A 17,051-nucleotide genomic window follows, 5' to 3' on the forward strand; every position below is an offset into this window, starting at 1 on the left:
TCCTGAACTCTTTTTTTTTTTTAAAGAGTTCTTCTTCTTCTTCTTTTTTTTTTTTTTTTAAAGATTTTATTTTATTTATTTGACAGAGAGAGATCACAGTAGACAGAGACAGGCAGAGAGAGAGAGAGAGGGAAGCAGGCTCCCCACCGAGCAGAGAGCCCGATGCGGGACTCGATCCCAGGATCCCGAGATCACGACCCGAGCCGAAGGCAGCGGCTTAACCCACTGAGCCACCCAGGCGTCCCAAGAGTTCTTCTTTTTTTAAAAAAATTTTATTTATTTATTTGACAGAGAGAGATCACAAGTAGGCAGAGAGAGGGTGAAGCAGACTCCCTGCTGGGCAGAGAGCCTAATGCGGGGCTCAATCCCAGGACACAGAGATCATGACCTGAGCTGAAGGCAGAGGCTTAACCCAGTGAGCCACCCAGGCACCCTGTCCTGAACTCTTTAATACATATGGAAAACTCCTAAATCGATAGGAAAAACACCCATAGTACCATCGTTGATAGATACTGACCAGAAAACTCCAAAATCTCGATGGCTTAAGCCACAAAAGTTTATTTCTCATCTGTTTTGTGTCCACGATGGGTCCGGTGGGGATTTTTTCAGGTTGCCCTCACTACAGGGCTTAACACCGATAAGCAGCTATCTCCTGACATATTCTGCTCATTGTGGTGGAAGGAAAGTAACTCCGCTTGCACTGGCAATTAAATAAGGGCCTGAAATTGATATTCAACAATTCATCTCACATCATTGGCTAGAACTAGTCCCATGGTCCTGCCTAAGCCCAAGGGGATGGGCTGTGCCATACTGTGTGTGCCTGGAAAGAGGGCAGGACCCCACACATGTAAGGAGCACTAAGCCTATCCCATTACCATGCCAGAGAGTCTATGAATTATTTGGTTTCTCAACTGAAGGTCTTGTCAGAGAAAGACGATGGCATATTTCATTACATTTCACATGCTGGTGATTAAAAAAGTAAAAAATTCCTTTCTTTCCAAAATTGGTTGTGACATCATTCTGATCAACAGAGTGAATCTGGGGATCTGTCAGATAGATGAGCCCTTTTCCATTCCCAGTCACCCAACCTAAAAAAGAAATACATATGTCTGAGAATTAAATCCTTTATAAAGGTCAGTAAAGTATTTCAGAAAAATAAAATGTATTTATTTAGAGAGATACTTTAAAAACTTGGTTATACTGAAGTTTATGTTTAATAAGTTTCTGTTAAGGGATTTGGTATTGTGTATTCCAATTACTGGTTTAAGAAGGGAAACTGAACATTAGAGAATTAAATTTGTCAAATATGACACACCTAGACCACCAATTTTCAAGGAATTAGAGAGCAAAAAATGCACTTAGTTTAATTACGGATATAACAATATATTGAACATTTCACGATTCATAAGTTGCTTTTTAGTGCCTAACCCATTAATTCATCTGTTCATTTAGCAAGTATTTATCGAGCATACACAGTATACAAGACACTGTTTTGAGTACTGGGGATTAAGCAATAAGTAAAAAATCACTATACTCATTGAGCTAACATTCTGGTGAAGTGGGACAGATTAATAAGCAATATAAATAAGTAAAATACATAATATGATAGAGACTGATGATAAATGCTATGGAAGGGGGATAGAGAAAATCTTGGAGAATGGTCATAGAATCATTACTAAAAACAGTTATAAGAAAACTCATTTATCATTTAAAAGAAGAGTATTGGCTAATAATTCCGGTAAACAAAATACTAGATGAACGGAAATAAAATTAAAATATAAATGCAGAGATCTTTTTTAAAAGTCAGATTCGAGTGCACACAACTTTCTATTTCATAATGACCCCATTATGAAACCTAATGTCACACTTGTAATAAAGGTAAAGGGCTGAAGAAAAGAACGAGTGGCAAGTCTTTCCACATATTAAAGCATGCAATATTAAAAAACCTACATCATTCAAATATACTTAAATGAAATAAAAAAAAAGTGGATTTGCTCTAGAATTGAGCCCAGAAGAATGTGAGCCAGATCTTACTGATTTTGTGACACTTTAGACCCTTGTAGACACTTTAGACAATTTTTACAGACATCATTTGTTTTAGACAATTTTTACAGACATCATTACAGTAAAATCAATCAATTGAATTATAAATAGCGGTCTATTTAGGCCCTGAACAGTCTATTACATTAAATAATGACTGGAAGCGCTAGTTACAAGACCTCATGTTTACATATGAATAACACTAAAAATTTAAAAATCCCAATTTCACATACCTTGTAAATCAACTACAACATCTCTATGATTAGAAAACTCATAGGAAAAATGGCCATAAGCCAATCCATATTCTGTGGCTTTGTATTCTGTTTTAACCACTTTTGCGTTATTTGATAACTTCACAAATTCTCCCAGTATGTAAGGTTCCACACTGATACATCCCTTTATTGTCTTGCCTTCCAAAATCTGAAAAATAGAAATGGGAGACCATAAATGACTAGGAAGGCCACAGGCTTTGGGCTTGGGTAGACCTCACTTTGAACCTAGGCTTTGCCGCTTAGGAGCTGTTACTTCCGGAGGTTTTGGTCTGCTCATCTGTAAAGCAGATACTGTAATAATAACGACCTTATAGCACTGTTAAAAAAAATTAAATGAGAAAAATGCATGTAAAGTGCCTAACATTTTGGCATATAATGGAACCTAAAATAATTTTTATTCTTTTTTTAAAATACTCACATAAAAATGAGGCCATGAAGTGACCTACTGTAGAGAGCTAGCTTGTCATGGAGATAAATCATGGCCTGGAATGCTGGGCTGGAATAGCAGTTCAAACATTTGTGGGTATAATCTCTTTTGTCAAGTTGTTTCAAAGGTTAGAGTTGATGTGTTAAATGCCTGGCATAGTGCTTGACATAAAGAAAGTGAAAAATGGATGATAGCTGTAATTGGTAGTAACAAAATACGGGTCAAAAAATGTCTTTGGCCAATGTAAAAAAAAAAATTCTTTAGGTATGAATGAGCCAAGGATCCAACATATTTGGGAAGGCAGGATATTCTTCACCCAAATAAAAGTCAGTGTCTTTCTATATTTAAAGAGATAGCTTAGTAAAAACAGATTGGGCTCAATGACCCCAGAAGGTGGAGTTGCAATTCATAGGTAGAAATCAGACAAAGACACCTTTGGGCTAGATCTAAGAACTTCCTAACAAGTAGAATTGTTTGCAAGTGAAAAGGGAATAATTATTTTTCCTTACTAAAGGTGTTTAAACTATGACTTGGTAATTCCTTGGCTGCCAGGGGTGGGGACTAACAGATGTAAAATAGTGAATTCATGCATCAGGTTGTCGAGGGGATAATTTGTACTCCGTATCATCTTTAGGGTCCTTCTTCTCTCTTTGAAAGTACAGCCAGTACACAAAGAAAGGATATGAAAAAAGCTCACTTGACCATGTGGGACCAGACACCAGACTTAACAGGGTGACTTGAAAGATCCAAATTATGTGTTCAGGGTCTAGAAGGTCATAGTTCTTACACATCTCCCTAAGTAGATGAAGAAGTTGAAGCAGTTGAGGGAGTCTGGTAACTGAGTTTATTGGGAGTTAGCAAATATGTACGCATAGACCTGTTGAACGAAACACTTGCCCTCTTTAATCTTACCAGTAATAATGTGGATGGGATATAGAATATCTGTGTTGGAATCTTTTGTTCGTAAAGTCTCTTGTTAAATTCCGTCACGTAGTGCTGTGCGGTCATTTGCCGTTCCACATCAGTGAAGTGGTGCCAGAGCCCCTTCTGCTCCTTATATTCTTTCCCAACATATCTATGACCAGAGGAAAAAACCATACAAAAGAAATGCAAAAGTGATCTTATCACAGAGGAAGAGAGCAGAGACGAAAGGAGAGATGTAAAAATTCTTGAAAGACATTACTCTTTCTCTACCTTGGACAGTCAATATTAACTATCCTTTCTTATTTCATGACTCAAATAATTTTGTAAGCGCCTCCTGAACATGAGAACATAATTCATGTTGGCTGATGGTGACGGCTAATGTTATGTGCTATCTTGACTTGGCCATAAGGTGCCCTGATATTTGATCAACCATAATTCTGGCTGTTTTGGTGAGGTTATTTTGGGATAAATTTCACACTTAAATCAACACACTAAGTAAAGCAGATTGCTCTCCCTCATGTGGATGGGCCTAATCTAATCAGTTGGAGGACAAAAAATAGAATGAAAAGAATGACCTTCTCCCAAGTGAAGAGAATTCCGCCTGTCACACTGCCTTTGAGCTGGGACACTGGTCTTTTCCTGCCTTTGGACTTGAACTGAAACATCAGCTCTTCCTGGTCTTGAGCCTACTGGCCTCTGACCTGGAACTACACCATTAGCTCTCCTGGGTCTCCAGCTGGCCAACGCAGAGCTTGAGGTTTCCTGGCGTCTATCATCATGCAAGCCAAATCCTGACAATAAATCTCTGTCTATATGTGTATATATCTTCTTGGTTCTGTTTTCCTGAAGAACACTTTCTGATACACTGCCCCAGGACAATGGTGATTATAGAGCAAGTGTCCAGTTACTGTAGCAGTTGGCCAGCCCCCCCTGGCGAGTCTAGGGAGCCAGGATGGACACTGGAAAGTGTGGGCTCTGCAATCAGATCTTTTACTACCCGCACTGTGGCCTTAAACAGGTCAGTTAATCAATCTGAAGTCTTCCTCTATCCCTTTCTTTTGTGATTACTTCATCTGTACAAATACTTGTTTCCATCATCACCTGTTATGTGCGTAGTCCTGTGCTAGTCCTGAATATTTTGAAGAAAGTGTGACATAGGATTTGTATATTTCAAGGCCTTATGCATAGCTGGAGACAACATATGAGGGCAGTAAATGATTAAGTGTTGAAAGGAGCAAAACAGTAACTATCACACTTTACTGGAGTTTATATTTGCTATAAGCCAGTGTGAATTTATGAGGAATTTGCGTGTGTCCAGAGTGACCTCCAAAAATCAAAGAGAATTGTCAGAGTTATAGACCTCAACTAGAGAAAACGCTCTCCAGAAATTACTGAGTCCACCATCAAAAAAATTGAAATCTTACCATTTGTAACGACATGGATGGAACTAGAGGGTATTACGCTAAGCGAAGTAAGTCAATCAGAGGGAGACAATTATCATATGATCTCACTGATATGAGGAATTTGAGAAACAAGGCAGAGGATCATAGGGGAAGGGAGGGAAAAATGAAACAAGATGAACCCAGAGAGGGAGACAAACCATAAGAGACTCTTAATTTCAGGAAACAAACTGAGGGCTGCTGGGGGGGAGTGGAGTGGGAGGGATGGGGTGGCTGGGTGATGGACACTGGGGAGGGTATGTGCTACAGTGAGTGCTGTAAATTGTGTAAGACTGATGAATCACAGACCTGTATCACTGAAACAAATAATACACTATATGTTAACAACAACAACAAAATTACCAAGTCCAATAGGATTATGAAATCCAAGTTGGCTGAAGTTTTGGCCATTCAGACCCCTGAGGATCAGAAGGGAAATTTGAGGGGCACCTGGGTTGCTCAGTTGATTAAGTGTCCAACTCTTAGTTTTGGCTCAGGTCATGATCTCAGGGTCCTGAGATCAAGCCCGGTGATGGGCTCTGCACTCAATGCAGAATCAGCTTGAGATTTTCTCTCTCCCTCTTCCTCTGCCCCTTTCCCTGCTCACATATTCTCTCAAAAATAAATAAATAAAATCTTAAAAAAAAAAAAAAAGACAATCTGACAGTGGAGGCTGCAGAGGAGGAACCTCTAAAGCATCAGAAAGCAGGCAGCAGAGGAGCAGTTGCCTAACAGGGTTAATCCAGCGTTTCTGCTATGGACAGACCGCTCGGCTTGCAGTAGCTTTGAATCCGTTCAGAACTTTGAGCAAACCCCGGTACTGGAACCGTTCCCAAACATTCTGTCAGAGGACCTCCAGCCCTAGGTAGAGGATCATCAATCTGGGGACAGAGGTCCATTCTTTCTGGCATCTTATGCCATTTTGTTGGGATCATTTTTCTTCAGTAAGGATTTGTTAGCAGTAAACTCTTTTTTCATTGACAGCTTTTAAGATTATTTCTTTAACCTTGGTGTTCTAAAGTTTCACTGCTATGTAGCTAGAAGTGGGTTTATGATTGCCTGCCTGCCTTCCTAGTTTCTTCCCTCCTCTTCTATCCTACTTAGGATTTACTATGACTCCTGTATTTGAAGATTAATGTATTTTGGCAATTCTGGGAAATTATCAGGTATTATCTATTTAAATAGTAATTCTTTTCTATTTGATCTGTTATCTTTTTCGGATCAGATATACGTTGGATCCTCTCTTTTCATCTTTCACGTTTCTTATTCTCTCTTTCATTTTCCATTTCAGATCCTTATGACACATCCTGCTGTATTAATTTCTTAGGGCTACTATAACCAAGAGCCATAAATTGAGTGATTTAAACAACAGAAATGGGTTCTGTCACAGTTCTGGAGCCTGTAAGTCCAAGAACAAGATGTCGGCAGAGGCCATGTTCCCTCTGAAGCCACTAGAGAAGGATGTTTTCCAGTCCTCCCTCCTGGCTTCTGGTGGTTTCTGCTCTGTGGCAACATAACTACAATCTGACATGCATTCTCCTTGTGCAGGTCTATCTCCAAATTTCCTTTTTATAAGAGAGGATGAGCGGCCCACCCTATTCCAAAATGACCTCATCTTATCTAATTATATCTGCAATGACTCTCTTTCAATAAGATCACAGTCTGAGTACTATGGGTTAGGATTTCAACATATGAATTTGAGGCTGGAGGTACAGAGCTGTTAAAAAACTCATTCAACCCATAACACACAGCTTCATCGCTTGGATGTGTGATGTGGGGCAAGTTTCTTAGTATCTCTATGCCTCAGTTCCCTCATCTGTAAAATGGGGATAATAATGTTTGCCTCATAGTGTTTTGTGATGATCAATTAAATTAGTATATAAATTACTTAACATAAGCCTTGGCACATATATACTTGGTAAGTAGATTTACATGTTCCTATTATTATTATTATTATTATCAACAACAACCTTTTCAAGAAATATACTTCCATTGTTTAAGAATCACCCAATTTCTCACTCTCTCTCATTTCTTCTCTTCCTATTTATTTCTTACATTATTTAGATTTGGATAAAGAACAGGATCCATCTTAAAATTCTTGGCTTATAGGTCTTTTTAAATACACAGATGATATAAAATTAGGCCTCAAACCTAATGCGGACCACTTGTGGTGACTATTTCTCAGGTGAGTTTTTGCTTGAAGTTGTCATCCAGAACTAAGGCCAAACAAAAAATTTTCTGGGTGTTTACCTCAGTGGGATTTTTTAAAAAATAAAGATTTATTTATTTATTTGAGAGGGAGAGAGAGCCGGAGGAGGAGCAGATGGAGAGGCAGAATCTCCAGCAGACTGCTTGATGAACAAGAAAACGGACATGGGGCTCTATCTCATGACCCTGAGATCAATCATGACCTCAGCCGAAATCAACAGTTGGACACTTAAGGAGCTGAGCCACCCAGGAGCTTGGGGTTTTTTTTTTTGTCTGTTTGTTTTGTTTTTTGTTTATTTTATTTATTTTTTAATTTAATTTTTGAAAAGATTTTATTTATTTATTTGACAGACAAAGATCACAGAAAGGCAGGCAGAGAGAGAGGAGGAAGCAGTTTCCCTGCCGAGCAGAGAGCCTGATGCGGGGCTCGATCCCAGGACCCTGAGATCATGACCTGAGCCGAAGGCAGAAGCTTTAACCCACTGAGCTACCCAGGTGCCCCTTGTTTTTTTTTTTTTTTTTAAATATAAGTTTCTCCTTAAAGATGTAGCCATTCCTGCATCCCTGTTTTATATGGATGATCTCTAAACACTCCCTTACACGTGTAACTTTGGTCACTAGCTGCCACCTCATCCTACCCCACTCAGAATGTCTACAGGAGGTGTCTCAAGGGCTCAGTATGCACTTATACCTCCAAAAATGCTTCATCCCTAGCCTCAAAGGAGTCTCCTACCTTTTCTGCAGACTGTTTATTTACATATAAGTGTAGTTTTCACAGTTGAACTAGACTTCTTGCCAGCATTTTTAGTGGGAGTGTTTGAGGCTCTCTGCCCTGCCATACAGTCAGAAACTCCATTTTTCTTATCTGTACAGTGGGGATAACAATGTCTCCCTGAGAGGTTTGACATCATGTACATCTATGTAAAATGGCTGACATAATGTTGTTCAGTGTGTGGTAACTACTGTCAGTTAATGAGGAGAAAGGAGTAGGGATCTGAAAATATACATTGTGGCCAACTTTTCTGGCTCTTTCAAAATCACATAAGTGATTAAGTAACAGAAAGGCATAATTAGCCCATTTTGCATTAGAAGTACAGATGTTTTAAAGAAATACCTCCCCAGAGTTTCTTCCTGATGAAGATAATGAACCCAAAAAGCATTTCTTTGTCTGCCTTTCTTCTTCACATTCAGGTAGTCCCCCAAATATACAACAGTTTCTTGGGCTGTCCATAGTTCTGATTTTTTAGAGTATTTTAATAAAAGAGCATCTGGAAAAAAAGAGAAGATAAAAATGGATGTTATTTTCAAAGTTTGTTATAATTTATAAATAAAGTTGAAGCAACACAGATTCTAATCCAAATTGCCTGATATCTTCAGTTTCTTTAGATGTTTTCTCAAAGTTCAGCCTCTTCTATGACTACTACTGCAAAGTTAGTGAAGTACAATAAACTAAAGCTTTGCAAATGTAATGAAGATTCACAAAATCTTTTGCTTGTGATGGTGAGGGATTAAGATAAGGCCAGTTTTTGTCTGAAAATAGTGGGAAGGAAAGTCTTTTTAAGCAGCAAAGCCCCAGAGACCATCTTGGAAGAGTGATATATGCTTGCATTTTCTGCTAATTATCTGGGGAACCTGGGACCTACGACTGGTACCAGACCATATAGATAGAAATAAATGAAATAACTTTCCCTCAGAGACTCCTGGCAACTCCAGAAACCATGGTTACTATTAAAGTGCACCTTAATTTTCTCTTACTTGTTCTGTTTAAGCTGGGAAAGTCCAGGAATTACTTGACAAAATATAGCTACCGTACAATTCAATTCTACTCAATTGAAGAAGGAAAAGATAAGAAGGAAAAGCAAAAAACTGTCTCCACCTTAAGGAAAGGCAGAACAGGGCAAGTAAGAAAGCATTTCTTAGAGGGAAAAGACATGAACTCTGAGAAGAAATGCAACATTTTGGGATCCCAGTTGAAATGATGTGAACAAGGACCTCCTGCATCTAGGTCCTGATAATGGGTGAAGGTACAGGTGACTCAGGAGAGAAAAATACTTCAAGTAAGATAAACTCACAGGTCTGGGTCTGGGGCGGGAGATGGCTGGAGGCTGGGGAAGACAGTAGCCAGGGTTGGGTCACTCAGTCAGAGAAACTGGGGATGGAAACAGAAGGCGAGCTGCTTGCACACATCCATAGGAAAGGCAGTGAACTGGGGGAAGCAAGACGGAGGAATGTATAACTTGTTTTGTGCTTCCTCTGTTTTTCTTATCTGTACACTGGGGATAATAATATTCCCCTACTGGGTCTGAGATCATGTACATGTGGCGTTTTACCCACAAACTGGCACATAGGCGTAACAATAAAGGGTTGCCTAACTCTAAGAAATGTGATTCTGAACCTACAGAATCCCTAGAAAGGGAATAGTGAATAGGGAGACCCTACTAGAGTAGCATTTCACTTCTTTTTGTGAAAACTGATCTGTATCTTAGTGTGACTTCAAGGCAGCAGGAAAAGCACTGGAATACTTTGAACAGAAGTGACTGACATTGTCTTTATAAAAACTTACTGAAGAGCTCTTAAGGGCGCCTGGGTGGCCCATTTGGTTAAGTGACTGCCTTTGGCTCCAGTCATAATCCTGGAGTCCTGGAATTAAGTCCTGCAGCAGGCTCCCTGCTTGGCAGGGAGTCTGCTTCTCCCTCTGACCCTCCCTCTTCTCATGCTCTATCTCTCTCATTTTCTCTCTCAAATAAATAAAATCTTTTTTTTTCTTTTTTTTTTTTAAAGAGCTCTTAAAAAATACTGATGCCTGGATCCAAACCTCAGACTCATTAGATTGGACACTCTGGGGTGAGGCACTGGAAATTTTAAAAAGCTCCCCCACCCATAGGGATTCTTATATGATGACAAGATTGAAAACTACTACTCTATTGATTGATTGATTGATTGATTACATGAGATAAAGAGATAAAGAGAGAGAGTGAGTGAGCGGAGAGAAGGGGAGAGGGAGAGGGAGAGAGAGAATCCTCCAGCAAACTTCCCACTGAGCATGGACCCTGATGCTGTGCTCCACAGGGTGCTAGAACCTAGGACCCTGAGATCACGACCTGAGCTGAAATCAAGAGTTGGACACTTAACCAACTACCCAGGCTCCCCAAGAACTATTACTTTAGTATCCAGTGCTTAGCAATCCGCAGAATTTGTCTCTTTTCTCTCATTCAAATAATTCTTCAGTATCTTAGAGGGTGCTACGATATGATCTTCGGGGCTAAGAGAGGAACCTTCTTTTGTCTCCTTCCCCGCCTCTCCACCACTTCTAAGCTGTAATAGACACATTGACTACCGGATGGCCCCAACCAAGACTCCCTGCTATGGTAAGTGACACTGGGCTGTTCCATAAGCAAGAAGGAATTGCTGATTGCAATAGTAGAGGGCACTTGCTCAACCCATTGGCTGGGAGAAACCTTGCGGACAGGTGTGAAAATCTCTGCCCTGCAGAAGAGTGATGTTTAACTAGGTCAAACTCTGCCCCTTAGAATCTGAATAGGGAAAAACAGAAATCAGCTGGTTGGTAATGAGAATCCATGGAAAAGAAAAAAAAAAAAAACCCAAGTGATGACTGTCCCTTGGTCCTGTAAGATTCTTGTCTCCCTTACTGCCTTGTGTGTCTTCACAGCAAGCCCCCAACATATGAGGTGGCCTGAATAAGCCTCTAGTCTTTGCGACCATTAGCGTCCACCACACCAAGAGTGAGGGAAACCCCCAAAGTACATATTTTTCTGTATATTCACAAAGTGTAAGAGGTGTCTGTGTCTTTCATGAGTTTTAAGTGATCTACACATCAAGCTCTTCAGAGGACCCCAACTGCACACTGAGGCTTCCTGAGGCTCTACCTACCAAAAAGGTTGTACTCACTGTGTGCTTGGTGGAGTTGATTGGGCTTAAAAACTCCTGTATTCTCCAGTCTCTGTAACAGCCACTCATGCCTCACCCCTGCCAAGAGTTTTTCAAAATCATCAGGGTGTAGGGTTCGAGCCTCTAGGATCTCTTGCCTTATCATTCCTGGCAATGAAACAAAAGAACTTCCACTGGAATTCAGAAAGGACCATGAGGTTTCCCTCTCAGAAGAACCGCTGGAAAATGCAGGTGATTTCAACCACCATGGAGAGGATGAGCTGGAGTTCTGGCTGCAGTTTAGTGTGTTTCCTGGTTTGTTTCCTTCCTCTGTGGTAGTGCAGTCCTTGCTAAAATCAGGGAAGGCAATGTTACTGCTTACAGATGGACCGGGGGTCTCAGCCCCCTGATCACGCGGCTGCCTCAGAGCAAATAGGCTAGAAGAGCCACACCCCCTGGTGGGGTGAACGTCTGTGCTGTCCAGCAGCTGGCCCTCCTCATCCACTGTGGAGGCATCAGGGTCAATGTCCTGCTCTTTGACTGAGCCGCCACTCTTTTCTGAGTCAGGATTTTGCACAGGCCAATGAAGAGTGGAAGAGCTACATGCTGTCACAGAACTTTTGCCCAGAGACAACTCCACGGCTATGTGAGAGTGTAAGGGTGTATCCTCCTCTTTTTCCTCTGTTTCTCCTTCTGGGTCAATCCAGGAGGAGCTATCTTTGAATGTAAGGCCTGTGCCTCTTTTGATTTCTTCCCCATGCCTGTCTTCATCATCGCAGTTGATTTCTGGAAGTTCAGTTAGTTCAAAGCTTTCTTCTCGGACCAAAGGGTATGTGGCTATGTTCTTGGGTGGACCAGAATCAGAAGAGGACAAAGAAGCAGAACCAACCGAGGGACTGGAATGAGCAGAAGTGTTTCTGGATCCCATGTTTCTGACTTTCTGCACACGTTCTGGAGCTCCTTCTAACAGCCCTGCACCAGAGGCCAAGAATATGGCTGTTGTGTTATGAGGACAGAAGGTTGTCAAGGGCATGTGTTTGTGTTGCTGACTTTGAGAAGACTCTAAACTGTCATCCTTGGACACTTGGAGAGGGAGACCATGAAGTTCTGAAGACAGTTGATGTACAGCTCTTCTTTCCTCATTGATCTCTAGCTCTTCAGACAGGGCAGTGGAACACTGAGTATCCACAAGACGTTCTTCTTTGCAAGGCTCTTTTCTGGTTGGCCTATCATCTATATAATTCACTTCCTCCCAGCTTGTAGAAGAACTAGCCCCTGATAACTTGCTCCAACAACTAGAGCAATGGCCGTCACTCAGAGACTTGTCCAAAACAGCTCCTTCACCATAACTGTGGTCTGGTGACTCAACCTCAGCCTCTACATCTTGATCCAAGGAGACTTGAAATGCATCAGAATGGGTCCAGGTTTTCCCTCTTATCCTCCTGAGTGTCTCCTGACTATTCTTAGCCATTCGGGAGGACGATATTACCATGGCTTTTTGAAAATGTGATTTGTCTTCAGTAGTACTCACAGTATCTACGTTTTTCGTCTCCGTTTTTAGAGTAGTGATACAGACTTTGGTTTTTGCATCTTTCTGTTGATTTTTGTTGTTTCCACAAGAGCTTTCAAATACTTCACACACTGAAGTGTGGTGCTGTGAATAGGCTCCAAGAATTTTTTGGAAATCCACATGCCCATGCAAGATGGGTTTATCCAACCCATGCTTGAAACTCTCTGGAACATAAGACTTGTCATCTAAATTTAAGAAGCCTTGAATTTGTAAACGATCCTTCACCTGGGTTATAATAGACAAGATCTGCTGAGAGAGAGCTTCTCTCTCCTGACTTCCAGAGGAAGTACTGAAACTGTACAGCTTTCCCATAGCTTCATTACAGAGCTGACTGGCTACGCGGACCATCTCGTTCTCCCCGTAGAGTCTTTGGTGCACTGTGGTCAGGCCGAAAGCAGCTTTGAGAAGACTATGAAGCTCTTGTTTTCCAGTGGCTGGTTCGTCATATCTCTTAGTGAGGAGGCCAATTTCGAAGGCCTCTTTGGCTTCATACAGATATGAATTTTTCATTTCTGGAGGACAGTCATCAGAACTACTATAGGACAATAAGCATGTGCCACGGATGTTCTGAGGAAAATACCAAATACAAAATCAGACATTGAATTAGAAACTGGAATTGAATCAGGAAAAACTTCATTCCTAGAGGACAGTCATTAGAAGAATTATAGGAAAATAAACACACACACCGCAGATATTCTAAGGAAAATACACAATCATGTCTTGAGTCAAGGACCCAAAGTATTTTTGGTGAAACAGGAGAACGGACTGGGTTGTATGTGATTGGTTGGCATGAGGGGGTAAGAAATTAGCTTGAGCTACCATCTTGCTGTAGGCCTGATACTTCTTTTTTTTTAAGTTTATTTATTTATTAATTTATTTATTTTAGTAATCTCTATACCCAAGGTGGAGTTCAAACTCATGACCCAGTGATCAAGAGTTGCATGCTACTCTGACTGAACCAGCCAGGAGACTCAGGCCTGATATTTTTGATCAAAGATTATAAAGTTGTTGTTGCTGTTACTTCTGTTGTTAGTTTTAGCAAAGAGATTCTATACATGGGACATGAACATAGTAATTTTCTCTGTGTAAATAAGGCTACCATATACAAAGGCACCATGTATTTAATAGTAGTCAAAACCATGGAGTAGCAGCTTCCAAAGCTCTCTGTGCACCAGGGCAGTATTTCAAAATGAAAGATTTCTAGTACCAGTCCCAGAGATTTGCATTTAGTGGATGTTGGGTGGATCAGGAATGTGCATTTTGAAAAGACTCCTTGGGCAATTCTTTTTTTTTTTTTTTTAAGGATTTTATTTATTTACTTGAGATCACAAGAAGGCAGAGAGAGAGAGGGAGAAGAGGGAGAAGAAGGCTTCTCTCCAAGCAGAGAGCCCGATTCGAGGCTCGATCCCAGGACCCTGAGATCATGACCTGAACCGAAGGCAGAGGCTCAACCCACTGAGCCACCCAGGCATCCCTCCTTGGGCAATTCTGATGTGCTTGGGAACTCTTGGTCTAAGGCAGACAACATCATACCCTCAGGCTGAATTAATTCCGCCTTCACCAGGATGTTACTACTCTGACTGATAAAACCCTTCCATACACAAGGCCTGATCATAATTATCTAAAGATGTGCACAAAGCCCACTTCGGGTTAGACTTTTCCCTCTCGCTGGTTACTTCCCTCACTGGGCAGAGGTTGGTGGGGGGGGCTGCCCCCTGCTTACCACTGCTGAGAGCACAAAGAGGGGTGTGTAGGGACTGAAGGCAGTGGCCAGTTTGCAGGCTTCTGCAGCTGAGAGCAAATGGTGGTCAAACTCCTTCAGCAAACCCTATGAGAAAATAGGAGACAAAACGTTGTACTGACAATCATTTATCCATTAGCAAAACGCAGGCTCTGAAATTCCTTTGCTTTTGTTTCAGGATTCTGAGCGACACTCGGCCCCTCATCACAACTATTTCGGAATAGTGCCAAGAAAGAGTGAAGTGGCTCCAAAGACCCGAGGGTTTGAGCGCCCTCTCCCCCTGCGCCCATACACAATCCTGTCACACACCCTTTGCTCCCCAGAGAGGGCCTAATGTGGGCCAAAATTCACAATGCCTGCCTGTACAAAATAACCAACACAAGTTTCTCTGGAGGATCGTGCAAGTCTTTGTTCACAGAAGCTGCATATCTTGCAGTCAGATTAGCTGATGATTCCTGCGCTGTTCTTGGCAAAGAGCCTTTTAAGCAATTAAGACTCGTTCATTCTTCCTAGAAATACTGTTCTAGGCACGATTAAGACTCGTTCATTCTTCCTAGAAATACTGTTCTAGGCACGAAGGAGATAGCAGACAGTGAGGCTGTAATAACCTCACTTCCTATTGAGGGGAGGGGATTAGTCAATACACAAAACAAGTAAGATGCATAGTGCCTGACGTGGTGATAAGTGTTCCAGAGAAAAATAAAGCAGGAAGGGGTCACAAGGAGGTTCAGGGTGGGGAGGAAATTTGCAATTTTTAAAAAAAATTAATAGTTTTTTTTTGTTTGTTTTTTAAGTAAGCTCTATCCCCCCTGTGGGCCTTGAACTCCAGACTCTGAGATCAGGAGTCACATACTCAGCCAGGTACCCCGGTAGTTTATAATCTTCAACAATCATCAAAGATAACTTCGCTGAACAAGGGATATAACCATTTTCTTGTGTGTTGGTCTGACAGCAAAAGCAACATTTTGCTAAGACTCAGATCGCCAGCAGCAAGCTGCGTGTGTTCTTATGCTACACTCATTACTATTAAATACAGTTACTATTTATTGTCACTTCAGTATTTAATAAAAATAGTAATCTTCATGTAATATTAAAACTCTCAATAACAGTGCTGAGCAGAAGAGCAGTTCGGTGTCTATGCTAATGTTCTAGACTGGCCGGAAACCTTGGTTCTTCTCCTAGTATTCTTTCTTACTGGGTGTGCAAACTATGGAGCTCATTTAGTTTCTCTGGACCTCAGTTTTTTTCCCTCTAAAATGGGAATAATACATTTTGCTCTACCCATCTTATGGGGTTTTATGTAGCTCCTACATATTGAGTTGTAAAGGAATACATAAATATTAGTAATCATTGCTATTAAGGATAAGAACCTTGACAAGTGACTGAGGCTCTGATTTGAACAGAGGCTCAGGAGAGTTTTAAAATTGTTACCCCTTAGGGGCACCTGGCTGACTCAGTCAGTAGGGCATGCAACTCTTGATCTCAGGGTTTTAATTTCAAGCCCCAGGTTGGGTGTAGAGCTTACTTAACAAAATAAAATCTTTAAAACTGTTACCCTTTTACCTTATCACTGAGATAGCCCAAGTGTGGAAGTGGAATTCTGTGATGATTTGGAAGATCAGTGGGATTCAAAGCATTTATCGCCCCGATGATATTTAATATTCATTCATTCACTCGTCATTTTTTTTTTTTTTAGTAACCTTGTATGTCTAGTACTGTGCTAGATGCTAAGATAATATAGCCAAATAGGACACCATAGAAATTGTCCCCAGGATTGTTCACGTGACTCGAAGAGGGGAGACACTTGTGCTCCCTGATGCCTGGAGCGAGAACGAGACTGATGCACCGAGCACCAAAAATGTTGGTAGTTTTGTTAGGGGAGGCCACTCTGCACCCCGGTTGTGACATGTGATAATTACCAAGTTAATCTGCGGATTGTTTTTAAACTTCTCATAATCGTTTTTGCTCATGGAAACAAAGATGTCTGCCAGTATACCTAGTGATGTGGAAATACCCTGTAGGAAACAAACAAACAAAACACAGATTAGGAATTTGTGGTCAATCTCTGCTCACCTCTCAGGGCCTGAAGGCAACAATCAGTTCTCCACATGAACTACTCTGGCTGCTCTTCTTATTCTTAATGTGACTGTTATTCTGACAGTGGAAATACTTCTAAACAGACACTGCAGGTCTCGAAAGATCATCACATCCTGAAGACACAGACCTAAGGTGAGCACAACTGTTTCCTAGTTGAGCTTTACTGGACTCTCAACCCTAGCTTCTCCAGACTGTTAGGCCTAAAGAATTGGCTCAAGCCAGAGTCCTTGTGTCCCATTCTGTCTGTGTCGTAGACGGACTGTAGGCAGCGGCACTGCTGGTACAGCTCAGGGAAATGAGATGACCCGTTGCTCCAGTTAACAAGGAAAACATTCCCACAGACGCACAGAGAAGGAAACATCAAGTAGGAAAGCAAGTGTTGCCTCTCGATTTCTTGGATAAAGATGCCCCAGAAACAAATGGAGCATGGAATGGAAGCCTGTCC

General features: G+C 41.2%; 1 protein-coding gene across 7 annotated transcripts in view; it reads right to left on the reverse strand.

The window, feature by feature from the left end:
- Positions 1-612: 612 nt before the first annotated feature.
- The window catches only part of ALPK1 (alpha kinase 1), a 112,088-nt gene continuing 95,649 nt past the window's right edge, over positions 613-17,051 (reverse strand). For 3 of the 7 annotated variants that reach the window (XM_032859618.1, XM_032859609.1, XM_032859628.1), the window contains 7 exons: positions 16,429-16,524; positions 14,492-14,596; positions 11,220-13,335; positions 8,425-8,578; positions 3,652-3,814; positions 2,274-2,460; positions 613-1,088 (listed from right to left, as the gene is read on the reverse strand). In XM_032859618.1, the coding sequence (XP_032715509.1) occupies positions 889-1,088; positions 2,274-2,460; positions 3,652-3,814; positions 8,425-8,578; positions 11,220-13,335; positions 14,492-14,596; positions 16,429-16,524 (3,021 nt within the window). In that variant the 3' untranslated portion in view covers positions 613-888. Of the gene's footprint in view, positions 1,089-2,273; positions 2,461-3,651; positions 3,815-8,424; positions 8,579-11,219; positions 13,336-14,491; positions 14,597-16,428; positions 16,525-17,051 lie in introns of those variants that run through there. The other 4 variants (XM_032859660.1, XM_032859670.1, XM_032859639.1 and 1 more) reach the window with 3 other exon arrangements.

This window comes from Lontra canadensis, unplaced genomic scaffold, assembly GCF_010015895.1.
Source record: "Lontra canadensis isolate GAN:19392208 unplaced genomic scaffold, GSC_riverotter_1.0 scaffold1, whole genome shotgun sequence".
NCBI lineage: Eukaryota > Metazoa > Chordata > Mammalia > Carnivora > Mustelidae > Lontra > Lontra canadensis.